Source organism: Silurus aristotelis (assembly GCF_946808225.1).
Source record: "Silurus aristotelis genome assembly, chromosome: 25".
In the NCBI taxonomy this organism is placed as follows: domain Eukaryota; kingdom Metazoa; phylum Chordata; class Actinopteri; order Siluriformes; family Siluridae; genus Silurus; species Silurus aristotelis.
In genome coordinates, this window is record NC_139598.1 from 15,194,669 (window position 1) to 15,221,759 (window position 27,091).

Below are 27,091 nucleotides of genomic sequence, written 5' to 3' on the forward strand. Positions count from 1 at the left end.
TAAAATCAAATGGATGCAAAATTTTATTATACGGCATCCGAAGTCGTCTTATAAAATTGTGTGCCTCTAATTTTGTGGTAACAGTTTAGACAAGAACCACATACAGCAGGAAAGGTCAGGCGTCCCAATGCTTTTTTTCATATGGTGTAATAACATCTATATACCCAATCTAATCACTTGCATGATTTTGTGAAGGCTTAAAGATAAATGATCGATACAAATAACAAGGCGCAGACTCGCACAGTTTGTGCAGTTGTTTTAAATGTATAAAGGTGCACAGATATATAGATTTTTTTTTTTTATCCAGTATCTGAAAATATACAACAACATTGAAAGTCAAATCAACAAGGATAATTCATAGCATAAGTCATAAGTAACAATAATCATAAAAAAATTCTCCTTTTCCAGAAACACCTGAGGGAATCAAATGAAAGGAAAGAATAGAATTGAACAGAAAAATCATATAAATGAATGGGGGAGGGGGTGAGACAAGAAATGAGAAGTATGAGAAAAAAAGATGTAAGGGCAAAAAAAAACAAAAAAAAAAAACAGGGCAGATCAACAGATTAACAATACAGGTCACACACAGTCACACTCATTTGGTTATGTACAGCACATTCCTGCGGTGGTCAGTGGCGAATAAGAAAAAAAAACTCAACACACTCAGTGCAGCTGCTTGGGCGGAGATAAAGGGAGCCAGAGACGATCCGTGGACTTGGTTTAGGTCCCTTTTTTGATCTTTTTTTTAATTGATGGGAAAAAAAATGTATATATATTGTGTGTGTGTGTGTGTGTGTGTGTGTGTGTGTGTGTGTGTGTGTGTATACTGCCCTATGAAATGTTTTGAACTTGGCCTGTGCTGGTCTTTGATGCATGATACAATGCTGTCTTACTTCTCTACTTTCCTCTACACTTTGCCTCTGATACTGTTCAAAGGAAATATGGATTTACCCCCCCAACCCTCTTTCACCCCACCCCCGCCACCCCCAACTTTTCAGACGCTTAGACTTGGCTGAAAAGCAAACGAATAATAAAAATAAATAAATAAAGAAAATTCAGAATACTGATGTCTGAAAAGCTTTGGTGAAAAAGATTCTGTAAGTTCGAATGCCTGATTCCTTTTTGTGAGTTTTCCTATTTGATGAATGAAATCTATCCGAGAAAATCTTCAAAAATTGTTTCGTATGAAGCGGGTATTAAATAGTGACACAGTGGGCACATATCGGGTAACGATGGGGATCCAGATTAAGTTATAACACATGGGACGCAAGTAAATATTAACTAATGGCATGAGTAATGCAGATCGGGTTACAACACAGGGAAAACCGATATGGTAAAGTCACCATAGACACTGACCGGCTTGTGATACAGAGGACGTAGATTGATTCAAAAGACACACAATGCTGATCGAGTGACAGCACGGGGAAACGCTTGGGACGGTTGTGCGGCGACCCAGGTGTCGCAGATTGGATAGCGACACAGTGAATACAGTTGTAAAATGATGGATGCGGATTGAGTAGCGAGGTATGACGCAGATTGGGTTACGGTGTGGGGGCAGATATTGTAATGCAACCATTGAAACAAACTGGCTAGTGACACAGAGGACACAGATCAAGTCATGACACAAGGAATGTACCAACACTGGACAATATACAGGACTGGGTTATGGCCTGACTGGTGCAGACTGGGTTATAATGTAGGCACAGATTTAATAACAGTAGAAATCTGAGTGGGAATACTGAGTTACATACTGACAGAACAATGTGCAATGATGAGAATGTTTTGGCAGAGGGGCAGTGACTGGGTGAGCCAATCATGATACAAATGCAGATCAGGCGCGGTTATAAGGACCAGGTTTGAACACTGCGGAAGGCAGATAAAGTAACAGTATGAGAGGTGCAAATCTGGTAACGGTATTGTGGAATGTAAATAGGAGTGTGAACTGGTTAATGAGGACCACAGGGGACAAAAACTGGTTAAGACAATGAGAAGGCAAGCTGGGTAACAGCAGCAGGGGTTTTCTACTGCAAAATAAATGCAGCCTGTACCTTGATTTCTTTGTTGTCATTTTAGTGCTTTCTATCGTTTTTGAGCTCGTGAATCACTTGAAAAAAGTGATTGATAAAAACAAATCGTTGGTCACAAATTGCCCGTCACTAGCTTGTAAAAAAGAGTAAAAAGATGGACAGAAAGAACAAGAGTGCTGAAGAAGAGTGAAGCGATTTTTCTCTTTCTCTCAAAAGTAGCCCGTGACGAGGCGGTGCTCAACCCCGCCAATCTGGGCTTGAAGAATATTCCATTTTCCTCACAGAGGAAAGAAAGAAGGGAACAAAGGTGCTCTTGTCACAAAAGTAATTTTCATTTTGATTGTCCACAGAGAATTGTCCCGGCTCAGATATTACAATCACAGCGTGCAGTGCGAGACCTTTTACAGGAAAAAAAGGAGCCGAGAGGCTGCGGCGAGGGCTAGTGAAACCGAGGCCCTGCCTCGCTGTGCGCTCGCACATGTGTGTGTGTGTGTGTGTGTGTGTGTGTGTGTGTGTATGTGTGTGTGTGTGTGTGTGTGTGTGTGTGTATATGTGTGTGTGTATATGTGTGTGTGTGTGTGTGTATCAGGGTGTTTCGCTGCAGGTTACACTGGATTTGTGTGTTGAATGTCTCGCGTGGTGCCGCTGTGCTCCTCTAAACAGCTCCTGCGGACGATGGGTAAAGGATGAGCTTCGGTGTTGAACACCCAGTCGTCCAGCGGCAGCAGGTCATCGTCGGAGAAAAGCAGGTACAGGTATCTGAATAGAAAAATCAATGAACAAACAAACAAATAAACAATTTTGTTTTGAAATTAGAAAATCTTATCTCTTAATAATTAAAATAATTTTTATTTATTTAATTTTTTCTTAAAAAAAAAAAATGCTGGGGTTTAAATTGCTTGTGTTATTTAATCAGAATTAGTTTTTTTTTTTTTTTTATCAAGTTGTTAATAAAAAAAGAATTCCATGAATAGTATTAATTTATTATTAATTGTATTATTTAAGACACACATTTACACTACATAGGCAAAAGTATTGGGACACCCGACTTTTCTTCTTCAGCCACATGTGGCTCTTCCACAAACTGTTACCACAAATTTGGATGTGTTGGATGCGCAAGCATAAAATGTTTTACTTCACTTAAACTAGGAGACATGAACCTGTTCCTGCATGGCAGCGCCCCATTCCAGAAAGCCACTTCCATTATGATATAATTGACATGGGTTGGAGTGGAAGATCTCCTGCTATAGAGCTCTGACCTCAACCCTATTGAACACCTTTGGGACGAACTGGAGCATTGGCACACCCTAGGCTTCCTCACCTCACCTGCATCAGTACCTGACTTTAATAATGTCTGAATCAGCACAAATCTCCACAAGCTCACTACAAAATGTAATGGAACCTCTTCCCGAAAAATGGAAACTATTACAACAGCAAATGGGGAGTAAATGCGTAACAGCAACTTTTATCCCTTTTGATCTAAGTTACTTCTCTTAAGTTTGCACTCACTTCAGAGTTTCAGACAGGAAGAAGCTCTGCTGCATGTTATCATGGCTGACTGTAGTAGCGTAGACGTCTCTGATCCCCGAATAACCTCCGTCGATGCGGCAAAATTTCTCCAGTGCCTGCGAAAAGAAACGGAATAAAAAAGAACCACTCTATCATTCTTAAAATTGCTGACATGGCTAACAAGTAATAAAGTGAATACATTTCTTGTGTGACTAAAGAAAAAAATGTTTAAAAAAATCATCAAAATGCTGTCCTATACATTTTGGCCAGAGGAGGAACATATTTGACGGGCAACTTAAAAAGCGCTGACGCGGCAAATTAAGGCGTTATTAAGTCTCAAGCAAAGCAGACATCTAGACCGTGATTACGACTGGCCCTTGTGTTTCTCTGGGAAATGATTGTGACATATCTATTTCAGTGCTCTTCCACGGTATAATTAACATGTCATCCTGTCAGAGAGAGAGAGAGGGAGAAACAGAGAGAGAGAGAGAGAGAGAGAGAGAGAGAGAGAGAGAGAGAGAGAGAGAGAGAGAGACATGCTCGAGCTGTATTCATACACTGACTTTAGCAAAGCATTCATTTGCAGAAGCTAATGGGAATAAATAGCATGTTCGCTGCTCTGTAGTGAACCTTCTAATCTCTATTTGTCCACCTGCCACATGTTCTTAAAGCAGGTAAAAAAAAAAAATATTTCAATCAACACTTATATTTTTTCAACTTTATAATATAGCAGTGGCGTGTCAAAAAGTTTCAAGTCTTGTTTTGTGACATTCCAACAGATGGAAGCACAAGGCTGCACGCACAGTCACAGAAAGAACCTTATTAAATCAGCGTCCCAAAAGCCATCAACTGTGCAACTGGCGCTATTCTGACCACCTGCATTACCTGCGATTTCATCATGGACAGAAAGTTAGAACAAAGAGCAAACCTGAAATTCTGCGTCAAACCGGGCAAATCTGCCACCGAGACGCTTGACACGATTCGAGTTGTTTTTAATGGCAATCCTTCGAGGTGTTTCGAGTGGAATGCGTTCTTCAAGAGTGGAAGAACAACCCTGGAAGACGACGAGAGATTAAGAAGTCCTCGAGCTCAAGCCCTGAAAATGTGCATGCTGATCGTTGGAGAACAGTCCACAACATTGCTGCTATCCTAGGGGTGTGGTCCGGAACAGTCCAGTTAATCTTCACGCGTGATCTGAACATGGGTCACATTACTGCCAAGTTCTTCCAGAGCCTGCTAACCCAGGAGCAGAAGAAACACTGCAGAAGTCTGGCAAGAATTCCGACCTATTCTTCATTTAGAGGATTATTACCGGGGACACAATTTAGGTGAGAGGGCAGAGTTGCGCAATAAATCTGACATATGCAACCAGTTAACAGATCAAATATTCACATACAATATTCCTGTGATCTCATAAATGAGGGTTAGTTTGAAAGTAACCAACAGTTTGTGAAAGACTCATAATTGTATCCTAATTGAGTTATTTGGTGTTTGGTAACGAAGGGCTGCGTTACATCAGCAGCACCGACTCCATGACAAACACGTCATTCATAGAAAACTACTGATGGCACCTGCATTCATAGCAACTAGTTTCTAACTGATTCATCATTTGATTGTTAATCATAAATATAGTAATGTATCATGTGTCAGGCAGTCATTCATACAATGGGATGCAAAATAATGATCCACTAACCAGCTAATTCACTTAGGGTACATTATTTGGCAATCAAATATTTATTTATCAATCATTGGACATGTATTTGAAAGCTGGTTAAGCTTCTGTTCTGATCTCAACACGTCTGTTATATGATGTCATCATGTAGACTTCTTACAAAGTATTTAACAGTGTTTTAAAACTACAAAAATAGAAAAAACTAAAGTATTTTGAAATTGTGAAGCCATTTTTATCAACCCGATCAAATACAAATTACAAAAAAACATTTTATATTTGAAATACAAGTTTTATAAATACTGCCCGTCCCTGACTATTCGTTATAACGGACTTTATCTCATAATGATGTTCCTTCAGGTCCGAATGCATTATGAGAGCAATGAGTAACATTTTCGGTCCAATCTAACCACAAAGAAGTAACTATAGTTTTTTTTATCTCTTCTCACCTCCACCGCCTGCCAGCCCCACTCCCTGTACTTGGGATCGTGGGTGAGACGCCACATGTACATGTAGCTCTCGATGACCTCTGGCCTCAGGATGTAGTAGCGATCGCTCAGTCTGGTGGCTGTGGCCTCTTCACCTCCGTCGAAGCGAAACGCCTCAGGGCCGAGCTTCGTGGCTGGTTAAAAATAAAACGGAGAAGAAAACTCAAGTCAGAATCAGAGGGCGCAGTGACTGAGAAACATTAAATATGTTTTTCTCGGTGGTCCAGATGGTCTGTAATCATTCGGCAGATACTGTTGTGCCAACTGACTGACTAGTCCAAGCACAGGCATCAGTATTTGAGGAGTAACATCCTTCACAGCCTCTACATATGTATTAGTTTTTTTTTTTTTTTAGCAGTCCTATAACTTAAAATAATAATAATAAAAACTGAGCTGCTTTTAGTCTCTAATGCAAGAAAATGAACTGCTTGCTGGTGCTACCTGACAGATTTTCCACCCAAGTAAGAGCAACACTTCCCAGTTTCTGTGTCCTTTGCTATCTGGATCTTGATTTTCCATTCAGAAAAGAAAAAATAAAAGAATACAAATTGAAGATCTTACCCTCTAAACATACTCTAATATGAAGAAAAACTTGCGGAGCCCAAAATAACGAAGTAAGCAAATAAATAAGAGGATGAGATAGGATGAGATGAGATGAGATAAGATGAGATGAACCTTTATTTGTCCCACAGTGGAGAAATTTCCATGTTACATTAGCAAAAAAAAAGTGCAAATATTTAACAGAAACACGGTAAAAAAATATACTTTATACAGTGAGTAAGTAAGTAATTAAATAGGTAGATAATAATAATAGTAATAAAAAAACTATGGACACTATAATAGGAACATCTATGAGACCCAGTGCTGTTTTTGTATTTATTCATATTTCAGTCACTTCTTTGTTCTTCAACTTTAACTCTATCTTTTGTTATATCTATTGGTTTAGATTGTGTTTGCCTCATGTGTACGTTTCATATTAAAGCATTGTTAAGCATCAACGTAGTTTTACAGTTTCTCTTTCATGAAGGTAAAAGACATAGTTCTTAGTTAACGTTCTAACTCTGGAACTGGAGACAACAAACATCCTGACTGAAAACAGCACCAATGACTGCAAGCAGCCCTTATTAAATCTGTTTACTTTCATCATCCTCAATGCAAGTGTGCGATCGAGATGTTACTATAAAAATGACATTTTAGGCAGGTGAGTATAAACATTCATGCCAGAACTAGCTAGACAATAAGTCAGTACTTTCCGACCAATTCGAATTGTGCATTTGATCGCTGTTTATTATTTGGACAATGTTCAACAAAGGTGTTCAATGTTCATCTTTGTGTGTGGGGAGAAATATAAACGATTCTCTTATTCCCCTTCATCATTTCAGAAAGAGCTTCAAATTGATCTTTAAATGATAAACAGTGACTGTGTTTCTGTGCACTATTGCTATTCGTCTAGTCATTATATATATATTTTTTTAGGGGTTTTTTTGTCCCCTGAGATAAAACTAGCCAGTGTGTTAAGTTAAAGGAGTGCCAGAAGCTCCCCCGGAGGAGGACTTTTACTGTCAGTGTTAAAGACCCCTAAATATGACACACTGTTCTGTGCCAAGCCGAATCTTTTTTATTTTTCTCTCACAGAAATTCTTGTTTGTCGGTTGTGCAAGATCCTTCAGCGAATCTAACAAGGACAAAGGCTACAAGAGAAGAAAATCAATGTGTTTTTTAAGGCCTGAGATTCTGAGTTCATTTCATTAAAAGTGCTCTTTGATGATATTCGTTATATACTGTAGCTGTAGAAACACACACACACACACACACACACACACACACACACACACACACACACACACACACACACACACACACACACACACAAACAAACACATTTTATATATATGATATCAGATATATGATCTTGTGTGGAAGAGGCATCAAGTCTTCCCTAGGATATTTTTCTGATAAGCAATCAGGGGACCAAAAAAAAAGCGAAAGCTGAGATCAAACGAGGTTTTTGGGGAAAATTGCTGGATCTTAGTTTGAGCTACACTTAAAAATCTCAATATCTGCGCTTCCCCCTTGATTCCCTCTGGCCCCGGGTAGGAAAAAAGCTCTAAATTTTGATCCAAGCCTGAGATTCCTCTCAAAGAAAAATCAACTAAGCTTGTTTAAAAGTTTTTAGAGAACACCAGAGAAAGTTGCTAACAGTCTTTTCTAATTTGAAGCACTGAATAAATTTGATTTATCTTGAGACTTTTTTTTGGTCTGATAGAAAAATAATATGTTAGAGCTGTTTTTCAGCAGCGAGTTATGAGTTTCTGCTTTGAACTGTTCATTTCAAATCATACCAAGATATAGCAAACTAGCTGTTTTGGCATCTAGCAGGAAGTTTAAAGCAATATGTTGATCAACTATGAGTATCATTTTACACCAGTGGATCTTTGGTTGTAGGAAATATTTATCTTGAAAAAAGTATTCATATTTTACTTTAGTACTATGAGCTATGAACTGGCTCTCGTTTGGTTTTAATCATGTTACAATGAAGAGAACTCACCTGAGCGACTGTACGACTCATGGCATGTGTTTGTAATCTCGGCCGCCAGGTCAAGGAAGTGCTGCCTCTTCTCTGGAGCGCCATCGTCTGCCCCGATGCCCACCATCCCGCCTGCGAAACAAGCCAGATGCCCCATCTTGTGGTCGAGAATTCCGCCTCTCCATTCAGCAACATAGGTAAGACCTCCTGAAGATTTCTGCACCAGGTTGGTCTCTATTGCCTGATTCGAAACAGAAGATAGCAATTAGGAGTTAAAGATTTATTACTGTACTGTTTGACAAATTTATCATTCAATTGTCATCCATTATTCATATCCATAGTACTGTGTTAGGTGATTTTCACTTTGGGACAAATAAAGTGATGACCTACCTGCCTACTATCTATCAATCAATCAATCAATGAATCAGTCAGTCAGTCAGTCAGTCAGTCAGTCTTTATTTCTACCTACCTACTTACCAAACCTAATGTACCCACCCACCCACCTTTGTATACTTTACTATACTTTACTATTCTATACTTACTATTCTATACTTTACTATATTTTACAACACTATACTATACTTTACTATACTACACTATATTATACTTTACTTTAATATACTACACTATATTAGACTTTACTATACTACACTAAAATATACTTTACTATACTATATTTTACTATTCTACACTATACTATACATTACTATACTATACTTTACTACATTATACTATATTTTACTTTACAAACTATACTCTACTCTACTCTACTCTACTCTACTATATTACACTATACTATACTATACTATACTATACGACCAAAGGTTTAAGGACGCCTGTCCACAAGATTCATTTGTCGCTTTTAAACATCTCACTCCATTTTTTTACTCATTTGCTTTCATAATAAACTATACTCTTTTTTCACTAGAATAGGCCAAGGGTGCAGTCAGTAATCCAATTCATTCCAAAGCTGTTTATTATGTTTGAGGTCAGAGCTCTATAGCAGGAGATCTTCCTCTACATCCCATGCAAAGCATATCTTTATGAAATTCACTTTCTGCACAGGGACATTGTCATGCAGGCTTTGATACTGTGATGATACAAGGATGTTTTCTACAACTGTATGTTTTCCAATTTATGAGGAAAGTTTGGAGCTCCAGATGTGGATGGTCAGGTGCCCACAAATCTTTGGCCACAATTTAGTATAGGTTTTTCTTTCACAGTTCCCAGTAATTCTGCTGCAAGATCATTTTTAACACCATATTAATTCGCTTGAATGGATAATTTTCCAGGAGCAGGAATACAGAGGGTTGTACAAACAGTGATGGACCTAAGTAAAATATCATACAGTTCCCTTGTATCTCTCTGCACATGCTAAATAGGAACAGTGTGCCCATGTTGCTCTGGGCATCTATGATTTATTCATGGTCTAACGGAATAGTCCGCTCCCTGGCGGATTGAAGTCAAGCCTCATTGAGATTCCATCGGGTTTCCATATTGGGAAAAGTATGAATCTGCTGTAACAATACAACAGAAAGGGAAAAAGGGTTACACTTCCAAGTCATTCTCCTCCAGTGATCAATCTCCGAATTCTCCCCAAGTGTGTCAGGTCTCTGTTCAGCTTTTCATACAAGGTGAAAACAAAACATCAATAGTAAACAATCAACATTATCTTTAAGTCCATTCTTCAACTCTTTTTAATCTTCTTTCTTGCTTCTTCTTTTATGCCACTTTCTCCTCACACACAGTGTGTCGATTTAGATCAGAAGTGACTTCTTCTTCCCGGGTGTCTTCAGTAAAACTCTTAATCAAACACAACAAACAGGAAGTGTTTTTGTTCCCCAGCTGCAAGGAGTCATGTCCATTTATTTGTCCTGACATCATTTAATTTCCATGTCCTCAGACCGTGTTATTTTAGCCAGCTGATGGGAGCTGTGCACGTTTCCCATCGTGACTGGTGAGTTTCTAAACAAAGCTGATGTGCGTACATTTCACACACAGTCTCGAGATGCTCTCTTTCATACCTCTAGAGCGCTGTAGTACATACGCTTAGCCTCCTCATCCATCTTGTCTGACATCAGGTATGATTTGATTAGGTACTCGTAGAAGCTGTCTCCCAGGCCTCCGAGAGAAACGTGATCTGAGAAAAGAGACCCGAGAAAATCAAAAGCCATTTCGATGCCCGAACCCAAAAATCACTATTAGATGTTAAAAATGATTTTATTTTATGTGGAAAATAGAATCAAAATCCTGATCCAATTAGATATTTTTACTACTTTTTAACTTTTTATGCCTCCTTCGCTGGGACTGAGGCAGAGAGGCCACTCCTCCTTCACTAGGACTGAGGCAGAGAGGCCACGCCTCCTTCGCTGGGACTGAGGCAGAGAGGCCACGCCTCCTTTCCTGGGACTGAGGCAGAGAGGCCACGCCTCCTTCCCTGGGACTAAGGCAGAGAGGCCATGCCTACTGTAAGTCACTGGGACTGAGGCTACATCTTTACTATTTACGATAAATTAAAAAAAGGCCTTTTTGTCTAAAAAATGCTCCGCTTCCATGCTATCATTTTTACTCGCTTCCAAAACGGTGTTCATCCCCACTGAAATGCTAATGTCCCTGTACTGCACATGAGTAAAACTTAAGATGCTTTATTTCCGCATGCGGTTTTTGCAGCAAGGAAAGGCACCGTCACATGATTAAAAATGCTTTCTTATATATTTGAAAGCCTCTGTTTTTACAGTCCACACTGCGACGCAAAACAGTGTTGTCAAATGCATCCACATTGGAAAGTGTTTTTGAAAATATGCATTTTGAAAATATACTTCACTAAGACTGAGGCAATGAGACCATGCCCACTTCATGCAGAGAGGCCATCTCTACTTTACTAGAACTGAGATGCCAACGAAACTAAATTAAGTGTCAGCCCTTATGTTGTATAAAAATTTTTTGCAAAAAGACCAATTCCCACTTCATTAAGACTGAGGCAGAGAGACAACACCACTTTCGAATGGGATTAAAGCATAGAAGCTTCACTCCTTCACTGTTGGGGCTGAGGCAGAGAGGTCATGCCGCTATTACTGGGTCTGGGGCATAGAACCTATGCCCCCTTTACTGGGACTGAGGCATAAAGCTCATGCTTACTGCCTTCCCTAGACACATTTCACATCTATTATTGTGAAGTTTTAAAGAACAATTATATACACACTATATATTATCACACACACACACACACACACACACACACACACACACACACACACACACACACACACACACACACACACACACACACACACACACAATAGAAGGCTGCAGAAGTATAGGTTTGCTTTCTGCCCCCAATTTTTCACCACTCCTTATCTCACAGGTTGCCAATTATCCCTTGCTAATTTTCCATCGTGTGGATTACACGCACCGGCTCGCACTTCAGACCGCGTCGGAGTCGGAAAGATTAAATTTCCACGGCTAATCGAATGTATTGTTATTTAAATGATCCTCGGCTATAACGCCGCAGTCCGTCACTTCACTCTGACGGAGAAGTGGGCAGATTAGGGGTCGCTATAAACCTCAACGAGAGATGTCAATTTGCTCCGACGTGCGGCAACAATTCCATAAGGCAGAGGAGTTAATAGGCAGATAAACACAAACAAGTGAACAAACAAACGCTGGAAAATACGTATTATTTTTGAAACTCTACAGAAAAACACATGAAATAGATAATGTATATGTATCTATGTTGCAACATTTTATTATAATTTTTTTAAGCATTGTTTGATTATGATCTCAGCTCTCACTCACGTTGGACCCAGTTCCCACTGACAGGGCTCAGGAAATTGGGGTAGAGGCCCTGCGGCTTCTCGATCTTGTCCAGCAGCTTTCGAATGTTCATCACCTGAAACAATAAATAATAGCAATCAATCGTTACTACTGTCAGAGTAACGAACCCGGAGTGCAAATCTCTGAGAGCAGAGCAAAAACGGTACTTTGCGATACAGCAAATTTTTTTTCTATTGAAAGTGTTAAATTAAAGGGAAATGTATAACTGAATAAAAAGTCTGAGTAATGCACCGAATGATAAATTCCTCAATTACATTAAGATCTGGTCAAAGTGAAGGCCATGGTATAGGATTTTTTTCTTTTACATCCTTATCAAAATGAAACAGTGACTTCTCGTGAACTGTGGGTAAGGGTGGAGTCATCCCAGAAGAGACCACACCCACAAAAAGAGAAATTTACATTTACAGCATTTAGCAGATGCCCTTATCCAGAGCAATTTGCATTTATTACATTCATACAACTGAGCAGCTATGGGGTTAAGGGTCTTGCTCAGGGGCCCAGAAGGGGCAGCTTGATGTGGCTGGGATTTGAACTCACAACCCGTGAGTTTAAAGTCTTATACCTTAACCACTCTCCACCCGTTTTTCCTATAATTTATCTGCTGTTTATTTTCTGTCCACCATGCGTACTGCGCCAGACCTTCTCTGTGAAAATGGGATTTCCGGAAAGTTCTGTCAGGTGCACGAACTCCAGGTGCAACGTCCCGAATTCAGCCAGGATGCTGCTCCCGGCTGACGCCCATCCCCAGTTCCAACTGGTGCCACTGTAACAGAGGAAGAAGCAGATATGTAACTACCAAATGCCCACACTGTGTGCCACACAGCAACCAGAAACCATGGCAACCAGCCCACCATTTCAGCAGGTAAAGAGTCACGTGGATGGCTGGAGTCATGGCAACGAGATACAAAGGAAAAACTCACTATGGCAAAAGACAGAGACAAAAAACATCGGGCTCGTGTTAGAGCTCAGGACTAAATGAACTCTGGCACAGAATGAATGAACCACTCGCACTTGCGTGTGTTAATAGACAGAGATTAGTGTTACACCATTTTGGATGTCGAATATTTGCAAATGAAGCCTGCTGGAACAGCAATTACTGTCTTTGTGAATGTGTATTTACAGAAGCAGATTTTTTTTTTCATTTTGCTATTGATCATCAAATGTCAAACCTCTTGACCAGAGGTGACCAATCGTTTTCACGAATATGTAAATGACATGCGAATTTTTTATATTCGTGAAAAAAAAAACATCCGAAGTCGAACCATACCATACCTCAGGGGCTAGCTTTTAAAACATTCCACATTTAGTCCCCAGTTGCTGTTATAATAACCTCCACTCTTCTGGGAAGATGTTCCACTAGATATTAGATTGTGCTTGTGGAGATTTGTGATCATTCAGCACATGCAGCTCATACACCACAAGGGTGTTAGTAAAGTTACAGTAGGTACTGCTGTAGGTAAGGTGACAAGGCCTGGGTTGCAGTCATCCCAAAGGTGTTCAATAAGGTTAAGGTCATGGTTTTCACTCCAAACCATGTAAAGCATATCTTCATGAAGTTGACATTGTCCATAGGGACATTGTCATGCAAGTTTAAATGAATAGAAAAAAGTCAATGCAACGCATCCAATTGTGTGCATCCAAGTTCGTGATAACACGTTGTTGGAAGAACCACATATAGCTGAAAAAAGTCCCCAAACTTTTGTCCATATAGTGTATATTGGGTACTAGTACATGAGCACTGGATACTCACTTTCAGCAACCATTTTTTCCTGCCCAGGGTAATGCTGCATTATCGGGTAGAGAGGGTGAGGTACGAATTGGGTAGCAACACAAATTGCGGATGAGGTAATGATGTGGGAGATGCAGATTGGGTTTTGACAAGGATGTCCCAAATTGGATTGCGACAAATAAATGCAAATTGGGTAGTGACACGTCCAGCCAGCTTTTGCTGCAATGAAATCCAAATACTTCATAATGATATCACTAAAATGTTTAGTTCATGTTTTATTTAGTTCTCTGTTGTCTTGTGCAACTCGGTGTTCTCTTATGTAGCACCCAAGTCCAGTTGACTTGACATGTGCAGATTACTTGATCACACACACACAGTAATCCTGGAACGATGCCATTGGAACCCAAACTTATCTCCTCCTATGGGTACAATACATCACATGACATCCTTCATACCACCAATTTTCTTTTAAACCATGTTCTTTGGTGGATTAGCTGCCAGTGTAAAAGCCCCCTAAAAAAACAAACCACATGCCAGCAAACATCTGTCCATGGGCTGCATTTGGCTCTAGGCCTGGTCTTTGGACACCTCTGGCCTCTACACCCTCACAAGACAAGCACATACTTTTCCCTACAATCCAGTCTAGTTTTTTAGAACAGACCCCACTCTGTGGTGGTGTTCGTGTGCCTGCAGGAAACACCATGTAATTCACACAATTAATGCTTCTAGTTCTCATTGCGGGAGCAACCCATGGCTCGCTTTCCTTCTGAAAGAAAAATCAATAGAAGCCAAGGGAAAAGGAGAGGGCTGGGAAAACCTCTGTCTCAAAGAATCGATCTAAGATATCAGTGGGAAAAGAAATAGAAGAAAAAAAGAAAGAAAACGAAAGCAACATAGACGGTGGGAAGAAATCCCGTCGAACACCTTAATAACTGCTGCCGGCATCCTTAAACGGACTGGGTTTTTATCTAGCGGTATCGACTCGACATGCTACGCGAGTGACATTTCTTTTAAAACCGAACAGAAAAAAAGACAGAATTATTTATTAAACGCTGAATGAGTTAAACAGGAATCAAAGCCAAGTGAACTTTGGAACCGAGGTCGAGCCAACAGACGTGAATGTCAAAGAGAGAGAAAAAATGGAAGTTGCAGGGACATTTACAACATTTACAGAAAATTTGGTTCTGACCAATGATACACACCATAAATATAAGCAAAAAGGCAAATATACCAGATCATATACAAATTATATACCGTTATACAAAATGATTAAATTACATTTATTATAATATTACGGTTTTTTTATTTATTTTATTGATTATCCGCTGTGGCGCCCCCCTAATAGGAGAAGCCGAGAGTAGATTATATTTATTTATTTTCTAGAATGTAAATTAATCATTGGCTATATTGCTGTCTTATATTTAACCCAAACATGTCCAGTGTAGTGCAACGCAACAGGACTACCACTATTACTACTTTTACTACCTCAAATCCCTTGTCTTCCTGTCCTCTAGGCTCTGATTCATACTCTTCCCCTGGAAATGATTGCTCTCCTGTTGCTTTCTCGTAGGGCATGCAGAGGAGAAACGAGGATGAGAGAAATGCTAAACTGGTCCTCCATTATAAATGCTCTCTACACCATTACCCACGCCGGGAGAAAACGACCCTAGAAGCACTAGGTCTGGAAAAAATCAATACCTAATAGAGTGAAGAAGGGCAGGGGCACATAGAGGGGCACTCTGTGACATCCTCTCTTTACAGAGAACAAGCTGGCATTCTTCCAGCTGTTGGGTTCTTGGAGCACTCACTTTAATCCATCAATCACTCTATTCTTTATAAAGGCATGGCTAGACCAGTAATAATGAGGAACCATACATGTATTTTTATTAGAGTTACACCATATGGACAGCTGAAAATAAGAATCCCCATTTGCTGTTAACCTCCATTATATAACATCATAATATCAATAACCTCCATTCTTCTGGGAAGATGTTGCACTTTTGAAGTGTGTTGGTGGAAATTTGTGCTCATTCAGACATAAATGGTGTTAGTAAAGTCAAGCACTGATGTAGGTGAGAAGGTGAGGAGGCCTGGGGTGCAGTCAGCTTTTTAATCCATCCCAAATTTGTTATGCAGGGTTGAGGTCAAAGCTATCTAGCAGGCAACTCAAGATCTTCCTATACAAACCTATCCAATCTTCCTATCCAAACCAAAAAATGTCCCAGTATTTTTGTCCCTATAGTGTAACATTGGAGTAAAAAAAACAAAACAAACATACATAAAAACATGAATATTAAAAACAATCCAAAAGTCAAGTTTGGAAGAATGAATGACTTTTTCGGGATTTTTATGATTTTTACATTTACATTATTTGGTAGACGTTCACTGGCTCGTTCAGTGAAGGTGAGAAATCTTGGAATTCGCAAAAACTTAATATGCAAATCACTTACATTTTGTAAGCTTTCATTAAATTTATGTAATATTATAGACTAAGTAACACTTGAATGTGTTTTCACAACGACTAGTCCTTTTACAGAGAAAACTGCTATTTTTGGATTTTACAGTAGAAAAAATGTAATGTCGCAACAATATGGCTGTGGGTGGAAACGTATGGAAATGTATCGTAATTTATGAAAATAAACTCATCAACCTCTTTTTATTCATTGTTTTGACCTCTAAACAAAAATGAATGAAGTGTATAAATTACTGCTACAAATTCTCCAAACATTGAGACCACAGTCTCAATAAAGACTATATTATATTGTATGATTGTACACATTAATACACCAATCAGGCATAATATTATGACATTATAACATTATGACCAGTGAAGTAAATAAAAGTGATTATCTCTTCATCATGGCACCTGCTAGTGGATGGAATACTTTAAGCAGCAAGTAAAACATTTTTCCTAAAAGTTGATGTTAGAAGCAGGAAAAATTGGTGAGCGTAAGAATTTGAGCGAGTTTGACAATTTGTGACGTCTAGACGTCTGGGTCAGAGCATCCTCAAAACTGCAGCTCTTGTGGGATGTTTCTGGTCTGCAGTGGTCAGTATCTATCAAATGTGCTTCAAGGAAGGAACAGTGGTGCACCAGTGACAGGGTCGTGGACGGCCGAGGCTCATTGATGCACGTGGGGAGCAAAGTCTTTTACATTTTTAACCTTCAATTTAGCATCAAGCAAACAGCACATTGCATCATGATGCACCAAAACAGCCGAAACCTATCCTCAGGCAAAGTCAGCTTTGCTAACTTTATACGTTTGGCACAAAGGTAGCAAAGTAAACAAAAACAAAACGTACAAACATTCATTACATTACTCCAATGACTGCTTCCGCAATATCAGCTAATCAGGGTTGTTAATCACTTATGGAGATCATCATGGTGTCTCCGAAGGGGATATAACGTATTCCCACTTAATTATTCATCGAAATGTGAAAGGAAAAAGCTGGCGTTTAGCTCGGCTCAGCGTGACACCTACCTGCCCAGGTTAATGACTCCTCGTGGGATGCCAGTTGGAGTGCTGAAGGCCGGCAGCAACTTCTCACCAAGCTCCAACACCTTCTGCTTAAACACCTGAGAGAGACACAAAGGACAAAGACAAGCTGTTAAATACACTCACCTTCGACCTCAGTGATTGTTCGCTACTTAGAAGCGGCTGTTTCCTTGCATCAGGTTATACTGTACTAGTTTAAAGTTGAGGTATGTAACATTTAAATGCAACCTTTAAAATAAGGATAATATAAGCATATAAAACACTGCCATGCAGTGGACCTAATGATATATTTCTGGCATCGGTTAACAATTTCCTGACCCAGTTTCTCGATGATACTTTTTTATGGCCTGGAAATGAGCAGGCGGTTTTCCTTAAAAGGCAACTCACAAGCCAAGCTGTTCAAGATAGCAGAATTGATTGGTGGAATAGGAAGACCTGCCCCATTTTTATTCCAAGTGCAGTTTGCCTCACAGACAGGCGAGGGCTGTGAACTTTACAAATGACCGCTTTGATATATTAAGCTGATCTTGTGATTTCAATAACTGTAAACTGTAATTAATTAAACAGCTGTAAATAAGAGACAGTGGCATTTTAAACATTGAAAAAGTAAAAAAAAAAAAGAGAGCACAAGGGGTAATTCGTTTCTGCATACCATTAGCAATGAAGACAGAGCTGCACTTCCAGACCTGTGCACTTAATGACCGTGTGCTACTCTATACAAATAAAGCTAATTCCGTGGGTCATAAACCCTGAGCCGCTATCGCGACATTAATGTCGGGATGAGATTAAGAACCGTGGCGATGAGGTCACACGTGGGTGTTTGATTAAACCCTCGCTAACATCCACAGCCTAATTGTGATCATCAAGAGCAGATCCTAGACTTTAGTTATAGCAAAGGCCTTAAGTTACAGGTGTAAAAGCTTGCTAATCTCACAGTATGATAATTGTACAACTCCGCGTCGTCGTTTTGCATCAATGGAATCCTACAGCTGAGCCGAGTAAGTGATATTTCAGATCTGAAACGGTGTTTATCGAAAATAAAATATCTCTCAGCGTGAGAGATTCGAAATATTCAAAAACATGCCATTTCTGTGGCATTAATCCAAAATACATTGCACGGAATCGACTTGCTTTCTTGTATAGCAGGTGTAAGTGCTTGATAATCTCACAGTATGATAATCGTACAACACAGAGTCATGGTTTTTTCATCTTTAGAACCCTGCAACTGAGCTGAGTAAGTGATATTTCAGATTAAAAATGGTGTTTATTCATAAAACATTGACAAAAAAATGAGGCAATCGTTTCATAAGTTTGAAAAAGAAATCACAGGCACATACTTGTGTAGATCATTACTAAGTAGTAGGACTGACTGGTTTCTCTATTACAGTTATTATATGAGTTTCTATAACCGTTCTAATCAGTTCTATCAGTTATTTAAAAGTTAGTTTCTTTAGTTCACAGTCCCCAACCAGGCAATGCAATAAAATGCACATGAAAAACCCATTACTGCTCTTTGTGGACAAAACATATCCTCCCAGTGATCACGTGAACACATTTGCTAGAAAACCTTTACTGAGAGTGATAAACGCTGCTTATGGTATTGTAAAAGCAGAAGTTTAAACGCGGTTGAGTTTACTGTGAAATTCACCAGCCTGGAATAAAAACAATATCATAATATCATCAAATAAAACCCTCAGGTACTTACTACCAAACAAAACAGGTGTTGTCTCACATCTCTGTCCTCATTAAACCACTGATCCGAGATGAAATACCTCCTTAAAATCAAATTGCTCATAAAGCTCTGCCGATTATCCATAAAGATCAGCAAGCTTCATTTCTGCTGCGTTATTCGGAGGCTAGGTTTAGTTAACAACGATCATTTGAATACAACTTATTCACACACACACAAACAAAGCCAAAACACAATGAACCAGTCAAAACAAAAGACTGAACTTTAGATGCCTTCCTCCACACACCCTTCTCACAGCATGGGCATACTCTACAGAGGAGCTCCTGCTTTAACCGATAAAACAGTAGCACCATTTATCATACTGGATTCAGGGTTTCTACCACGGTATGGCTCCTGGTGATAGACGGACTGCTTTGATTGTTTGGTTTTCTGTAAGAGAGACTTTACACAGAATGGTGCAAAAAACAAAAAACACCCACTAAGCAACAGCACTACCTTGTTAATGACAGGATGGTCAGACTTGTTTAAACTGGCAGGTTGGCTACCCTATTTATTTTTTATTTTTATTAGTGTAGTAAACAAAAAGGCATCTCAGAATGCATGTCACAACACTCAACCTTACATCAAATTGAGCACTGTCTCAGTAGTCACCTCAGGTTCTATTCCAGTCAGAGAAGAATGAGTTAAATTGGGAACCAAAATAGAACAATGGGAAAAACAACCAGGTAAAGTTTAGTTTAGATAAAAAGTTTGATCAAAGTCATTGTCAACGTGATGTTACCCAAAGCTACCATGCTTTGCTGTGGGAATGGTTTAATCAGGGTGTTGCTGTTTTTCTTGTAGAAATTTAGTCTTAAATAATGGCATTTCTAACAGACTTATTTATTTTCCATTTATCTATTTGTAAAATTAAATTTGAAACATTCTATTACCATTCGGAAGGGCTTTCGGACATAAAATAAATACTTATGCAAGGTAGCATATCACCATGAATGCTTAATGTATTTACAGTAATGCATTATCTCACTCTGTCTCACTTTTCCTTTCCCTCGTTGCACAAATGAACACTGGATTGGCACAGCATACAGTATAGTGCCACAAATAAATCTGATTTGATTTAAATACTCAGTTATTATAGTTATAGAACAAAACACATTTGTTGTACAAAATGTACAAAAAAAGTAAGCACAGTTGTATTTGTGCATGATGTATACTGTTTGTGCTTTATGGATTGCTTAAGATGTTACCAATACTAAAAATAAAAAGGAAAATTTTTTTTAATGAAATTCAACCTCTTGGCAATAACACTTTCAACTAACACATGTTCTACATCTTTATCCAGAATCCGGAAATGTTATCTTGAATCTGCCATGTAATGAATAGTCCCAAGTTGTCATAAACCTGACAGAATCGAATCCAGAATCTAGACGATGTCTTTTTCAGGGAAGTGCCCTTCATATTTCGGGAAGACAATACTTTAATTACAACAGCATGGCTTTGTACTAGAAAAGTTGCTGTGTGCTGAAAAGACTTCCTTACTGCAGTTCAGACCTTTCACCAATTGAAAACTTTTGGTGTATCATGAAATGCAAAATACAACAAAGAAGACCCAGAAGTGTTTAGCAGCTGGAATCGTGTTTTAGATACAAATGCAACAAATGTTTTCTCTTAAAACTCCTGCAACTGGTCTAAGCATAGCAGCAACTTATTTCTGTTTCTATTCCCAGAACCTGGTGCTTGAGCGGCAGCCTTGACCTGATATTGCATCTAAAAACCAACAACCAAATTTTTGCTATGAGTAAATCTGAAGGTTTAATATATTAATGGGTCTCACAATAAAGTATGCTGTGTTTATGCAGAATTCTGTGCATCAAGGCCAGCTTTATCCTTATTAGCATGGACGTTAATATGCTCCGCTATGTTATGTAGCCTCCAGAAATAAGGAAAAAGAATAATAATACCAGTGAATGTATCAGTCATCAGTTCATTCTAATTAAAATGAACTCCTGGTGTGATTATAGGTGTGTTTTCCCCAAGAATGATAATTTATGGTAACTATGAAAACATGTCTCGTTCTGATGCTGGAAATTCATGTCGCAAGCTTTTTTTCCTCTTAGAAACCTGTGCATCAATTTGACCTAATTAACATTCGAGCTTGATGTGTTTATACGTACGTTTCGCATTCAGTTTATTATTTTTTATTCGATCGAAAAGAAAACATTTTTATGATGCCACAAAAGTATGCTTTTGTCATCTTTTCTTTCTACCCAAAACCCTTATGAATGTAAAATCTGACCTAATTATGATCAGGCCTAATTAGCATGAAAGCGAGATGTATTTAGCTCTTTTTAGATGATGTATTTAGCTCTTTTAATGATTGCAATTGAAAGGCAGGCTTAACGATGTATATGAAGTGATCACTTCGAGTGTTTGAAGCGGATTGATCCGCCACGCCGAAACGCAGCTCTCAAGTCTCGTTATTAATTTGGATTGACTGGATGATGCGCAACACTAAAAGAAAAAAACATTTCCACACTGTGCTGAGGCTCACAAAAAAATGTAGGTTAAAAGAACACCTACAGTGTACACATCTTGTAATAAGTATTGAATGTGAAAGTCTGTCTATAATTTGCTGAACATCAGAGCTACATGTATAATACAGGAGGAAACTATCAACGTTTTTCCTGTGGCAATAAATAAAGGATATTTTGTTTGTATGCAACAAACTAAAAAAACACCCACAAACTAGACAGTGAATGACTGTAAGTAAATTCTGTAAACAGAAAAGTCCAAATGTGGCATTTTTGGCTCCAAAAGAACAATGAAGATGTTAGCAGACTGCTTCACATTCACAGTCAAACATCAAGGTGAAAGCTTAATGGTTTTGAGGTTGTTTTGGAGCAGGGAAGGTTGGAGACTTGCAAGAGAATAAGAGAACACTGAATTAACATGGCTACCATTCCATACTATAACACCATGGAATTAAGTCTGGACTGTGGCTAATTAGAACTGATTTCATCATACAACAAGACGATGACCCAAATCATACGTCGAGACTCTGAGAGCAAACATTCGTTTTGTCCATCATGGATCATAAATCCTATTGAAATACTCTGGGATGAACTGAATAGCAAGATCAGAAGGAAATCTCCATCTAGGGAAAAACAACCCTGGCAGGTTTTTTTTTACAAAAAGTATTGTAGCTGAATATTCGCGGAAAAGAACCGCCCAGGTGCCTAGAATGTCTAAAACTGTTATTCATGTGTAGGGAGGATTTTTCCAAGATAATAAAGTTTAATATCTGTATATTTATATACAGGTAGACCCCAACTTGACGTAGATAGGGACCGAAAAACCGGTCGTAAGTCCATCAGGTCATAAGTTGAAAAAAGTGACTACGATGCGTTATGACGCAGACAAGGTACATCCTTAAGTGAAATTGCTTTTCTCTGCTTCTTTTCTCTATCAGCAACAGACGTACTGATTTTGCGTTTTTCAGCCATGGTAAATGAAGCAGCAAAGGGTAAAATCACTTCACAAAATACGAGAACGCATGAGATCGCTCTGAACACATCATGCCAATTAGAGCGTCTCTGATACCCACAATGCATGCCTGCCAGGCATACTTTTTCCTCCGCACATTTTGCGTAGTTGTCAAATCTACTTACCGCGCGTGGGTTTTGAACGTTTTTTTTTTTATTTTTGATTTTCTTCGATTATTTATTTTGAATTTATTTCGTCTGAGGTCACCGGCGTATCTCCGAAATGTTGTAAGTCGAAAGTGGTCGTCGGTCGGGGTCTGACTGAACTGAGTTTGTTTAAGGAACATGAATGGGTCTCTCAAAAACAATAAAAGGTTAGGTGTTTCTAAACATTTGACAGGCAGGGTACAAAATAAATACAACATTTTAACTCACCTGACCATTATATTATATATAATACTTATGTAGAAATCTACATACATGCTAGAGTAGTTATTTGATTATAATCATTAATTAAAAGATCAGGATGACAATCAGAACATCAGCGAAAATTTATCAAATTTACATGTTGACTGAGATGGTTTGGCTCTTATGTGCCATCAAGTGGATTCTGCTTTTAAATATCCAGATTTGTTTTATAAACACTCATCAAATTCCTCCTCCTTTTTTAAAAATTATTATATTCAACAATTCTCTCCTTTTAGTTTACATTTTTTATTTTATTTTACGATGCCACAGGAAAGTCTTGGACGCATTCTCCAACGCTCCTACCATTAATAATTTCTATAAAAATTCCATCTCTTTTTTTCTTCCTGACCCAGATGAAATGAACTTTCCCAGTTCTTATCTGGATCTCGGTGCTTTAACATGAGGTGGCAGCTGGTCTCACATGGCCGAAAAGTGGCTCCGGTGAGCTGTCAGCTTCAACAATTCAACCTTGGTGTTTTTGTACAGCTGAAGAGGAAGGCTCTTGTCATGGCGACCCTTACTTAAACTGTGTCAGATCCTGAGTACTGATTTTTTTTTTAGCCGATTCTTTGGTTTCGAGGTTGAGGTTAATCCAGCTGAGATATATACATGGGAGGTTGTTGTGAGGAGGCAGGAGTTTTTGTCCCTGAAACTCTTCCCAGGGAAGAAATTATTCTGTTAAACCCACCAATCGATGAGTTAAAAGAGATTTGGTTTTTAATACTCTAATCAACATGGCCATGCTATGTTTCCACACGGACGGTTTTAGTTGCCGGATGTTTGCTTCATGGTGGATTTTGGTGCTTTATTTGAGACTTGGCGCATCAGTAAAACAAATGTTTAGTGATGAAAAAGATTTCTTTGATGGAGTTTATCGATATTATTATTATTTGAGTAAAAAGAAAAAGGATGTCGTGAATAAATGTGTGCTGCCTTAAAGGTTTTAATTTCGCCCTACATATTTATGTATTTATATTTGTAAAGAAAATAGTCATTAAACGCGTGTTATTAAATGAATTTACGTTATCGTGTAACCAGCATGACAATGCCTCAGTGTACAAAGCGAGCTCCATGAAGATATGGTTTACTTGGGTTGGAATGGAAGATTATAAGCAGCCTGTTTCAGAGCTTTGACCTCAATTCTATTGAACACCTTTGGGATGAATGTGAACACTGACTGTACCTAAGGCCTCCTCACCTTCTCACCTACAGTACATCAGTTCCTGACTTTACTAACACCCTTGTGTCTGAATGAGCACAAACCTCCACAAACACACTCCAAAATCTAGTAAATACAGTGGATGAACCAATTATCATAAAAATTATGGAACGGGTGACAGTTAAACAGGTGTTCAGAAATCTCCAATGATAACAGAAGCACCTGAAAGCCCTGAAGTGAAAAAAGAGAGACGTCAACTCTTGAAACCGCCTGTCTAGTTAGCAAAAAGAATGAATGATACATACAGTACTCTGTCACTCACTAGCTACAATGTGTATACAAAAATTTCGACACCTGACCCATATTTCTTTGGAAATTTTTGGAAACTCTGATTCCACATTTACTTCTCATTCACTGTCATAAAGCCACAAATAAAGTCAGGTACTGATTTAGGTGAGGTGAGGATTCCTGGGGTGCAGTCAGCATTCCAAATTTCATCCCAATGGTCTAAAGGTTGGTCCAAAAGATCAGAGCTCTATAGCAGACCACTCAAGAATTTCCAGTCCAACCCATTTCCAAACTATTACCACAAAGCTGGAGGCACTCAATTGTACAGGACGTCTTTAGATGCGCTTTAATAAAATTTTGCGTTCACTTGAACATGGAAAACCCGAACCAGTTCCAGCATGGCAGTGCCCCTGTGCACAAAGTGAGCTCCTTGAAGATCTGGTTTACATGCTTTAAAGAGGAAGCTCTTGAGTGGCCTGCTATAGAGCTCCGATCTCATCCTTACTGAACACCTTTGGGATAAATTGGACTGCTGAGTACCTGCCTTTCGTAATCCCCTTGTGGCTAATCAACACAAATATCCTCAAGCACACTCCAAAATCTAGTGGCACATCTTCCCAGAAGTGTGGAGGGAATTATAAGAGCAAATTGGGAGTAAATGTGGAATGCAATGCTCAAAAATCACATGACCAAGTGACCCAATACTTTTGGCAATATAGTGTAAACATAGGTGTTTTTTTCTTTCTTTTACAATTTACCACTTCTTTTATTATTTAGAACAGCTCCAAGAACTAAATTCTGCATTTTCCCTTTACTAAAAACCCACATTGAAGTCAATGCTTTAGCACAAAGCGTAATAAGATAACCGGACCCATTTTAGCCGATCGACTACATGTAAGCGAAGGAGAGGAAAAGAGGGACGATGAAAAATGAACAGAAAAATTGCCGGTTGCACTGAACGATATGGAGGCACAGCCGAAGAAAGCGAGTGAGGCTGTAATTACACGAAGCCTAATTTTCCTCTGCCTCTGTATTGTTCCTGTTCAAAGCCTCAGTCTTTATTAGCAGCTGATCCGTTTACAATCGACTTCACATCGCTTAGCCCTTGTAGCAAGCGCTGCTGTGTATATTGCTTTTTAAACAGCGAACCCAAAAAGGTTAAATTACAGACTGCAATATCTTTCAAAGGCTCCCATTTCTATACCAGGTATTAACATACGGCTCAGCGTTACACACACATCCTTACATTTACACCTGCTATTAAAGCATACAGTACGTGCCTGGCCTCGTTGTCAGCGCATGCCAGTTTGCGTTTGCAATAAATGGACACCGATTACATTCAAATAAGAGCAAAGTGTCTACGGTATGCATTAAGTAGCAGACAGACACGTCGTTCGCTCAATAGGAGAAAGCTTGTGGAAAACGACTGTGATTTCTGAAGCTATAGACCTATAGATATTAGCAAAGGTGGAAAGTAACAAATTACATTTACTCGCATTACAGTAATTAAGTAGTTGTTGTCTGTACTTCCACCAATTAAAGTATCTGTTAAAATATGTCATTTTACTTTGACTTAATTATGTTTTGTTTGCTTATACTTGGAAACTACTGCACTCATTGATTGACGGAGAACAAACTCTCTAAAATCACAAGAAATTAAAATGGAGACGGACAAGACAGACGCCAGTGATGCAGAGCCGGCTGACAGCGAAATGCCGTCCAATTAAAAGTTGTTTTTGCGTTTTTCTCATAATCATAAAAGACGCTATAACAGGAGATTATTTGTTTGCTGAGAAAGTGCATAACTCGTACTTTTTACTCAGGGTTTTTTTAGTTATTGCAATTTAATTTGTACAGATGTTCCTTCAATTTGAAACAACTAGTTGGAGATTTATAGCCCCTTATCATTTTTTAACTACAAAAAAAAACTTGGTACAGTACATTTTACTTTGAGTTAATTTGTACTTTTTAGCTTTTAACTTCTACTTAAGTAGATTTCTAGACCAGTAACTTTCCGTGTACTTAAGTGAAATTTTACTGAAGTAACAGTACTTTTTCTCAAAAAGAATATATATTTCTTTATTCTTTCCACCTCTGGATATTAGCTGTTAATCGTAGCTGGCAAATTAGCATTATTATTAATATTACTATGCAAATTAGCAAATTATATTCTAACAAAGTTTGTCTATGAAGTTACAAATTACATAAGCACTTTATCTAAGAATTTAACGGTCCCTGGTATCAGATCTAGACGCCGTTTTAATGGAAAAAAAAAACTCTAAGATTATGAAAATAAAGTCGTAATATTTTGAGAATAAAGTCGTAGCAATGTGAGATTAAAGTGGTAATATTTCGAGAAAAATCTCAAAATTGAGAGAAGTACGTGTAGCTGTTTTGCATAAAAGGGATTTGTATAAATCTTTCTTTGGTTAGGATCTAGCAATAGACAGTTATAATCAGTAAACTGACACTGCAGCAGTTAAGTAGGTAACTTAATTAATTCAGAAAAAAAACCAGACAAAAGAAATTGAAGAAATCGCCTCTATTGTGCAGTCTGAAATAGTGACGAGTGGTTGACTTCAAGGATATCAATGGTTAAATATTCAAAGAGGACATGTTTCTGAGGGTGTTGAACACCGACGCATTTGATGCTTTATTCTCAAATTGCTACGACTTTATTCTCATATTGCTACGACTTTTTGTTTTTTTTTAACGAGGCACTAA

The 27,091-nt window shown here is 38.6% G+C and overlaps 1 protein-coding gene across 1 annotated transcript in view; it reads right to left on the reverse strand.

Moving 5' to 3' along the window:
* Window positions 1-243: 243 nt before the first annotated feature.
* LOC310719590 (mannosyl-oligosaccharide 1,2-alpha-mannosidase IA) overlaps window positions 244-27,091 on the reverse strand; it is a 207,509-nt gene continuing 180,661 nt past the window's right edge. The window contains exons 5-12 of the mRNA XM_083529462.1: window positions 17,266-17,360; window positions 12,694-12,817; window positions 12,016-12,109; window positions 10,245-10,360; window positions 8,242-8,461; window positions 5,655-5,827; window positions 3,537-3,652; window positions 244-2,786 (exon numbers count right to left, since the gene is read on the reverse strand). Of these exons, the coding sequence (XP_083385588.1) occupies window positions 2,633-2,786; window positions 3,537-3,652; window positions 5,655-5,827; window positions 8,242-8,461; window positions 10,245-10,360; window positions 12,016-12,109; window positions 12,694-12,817; window positions 17,266-17,360 (1,092 nt within the window). The 3' untranslated portion in view covers window positions 244-2,632. The remainder of the gene's footprint in view (window positions 2,787-3,536; window positions 3,653-5,654; window positions 5,828-8,241; window positions 8,462-10,244; window positions 10,361-12,015; window positions 12,110-12,693; window positions 12,818-17,265; window positions 17,361-27,091) is intronic.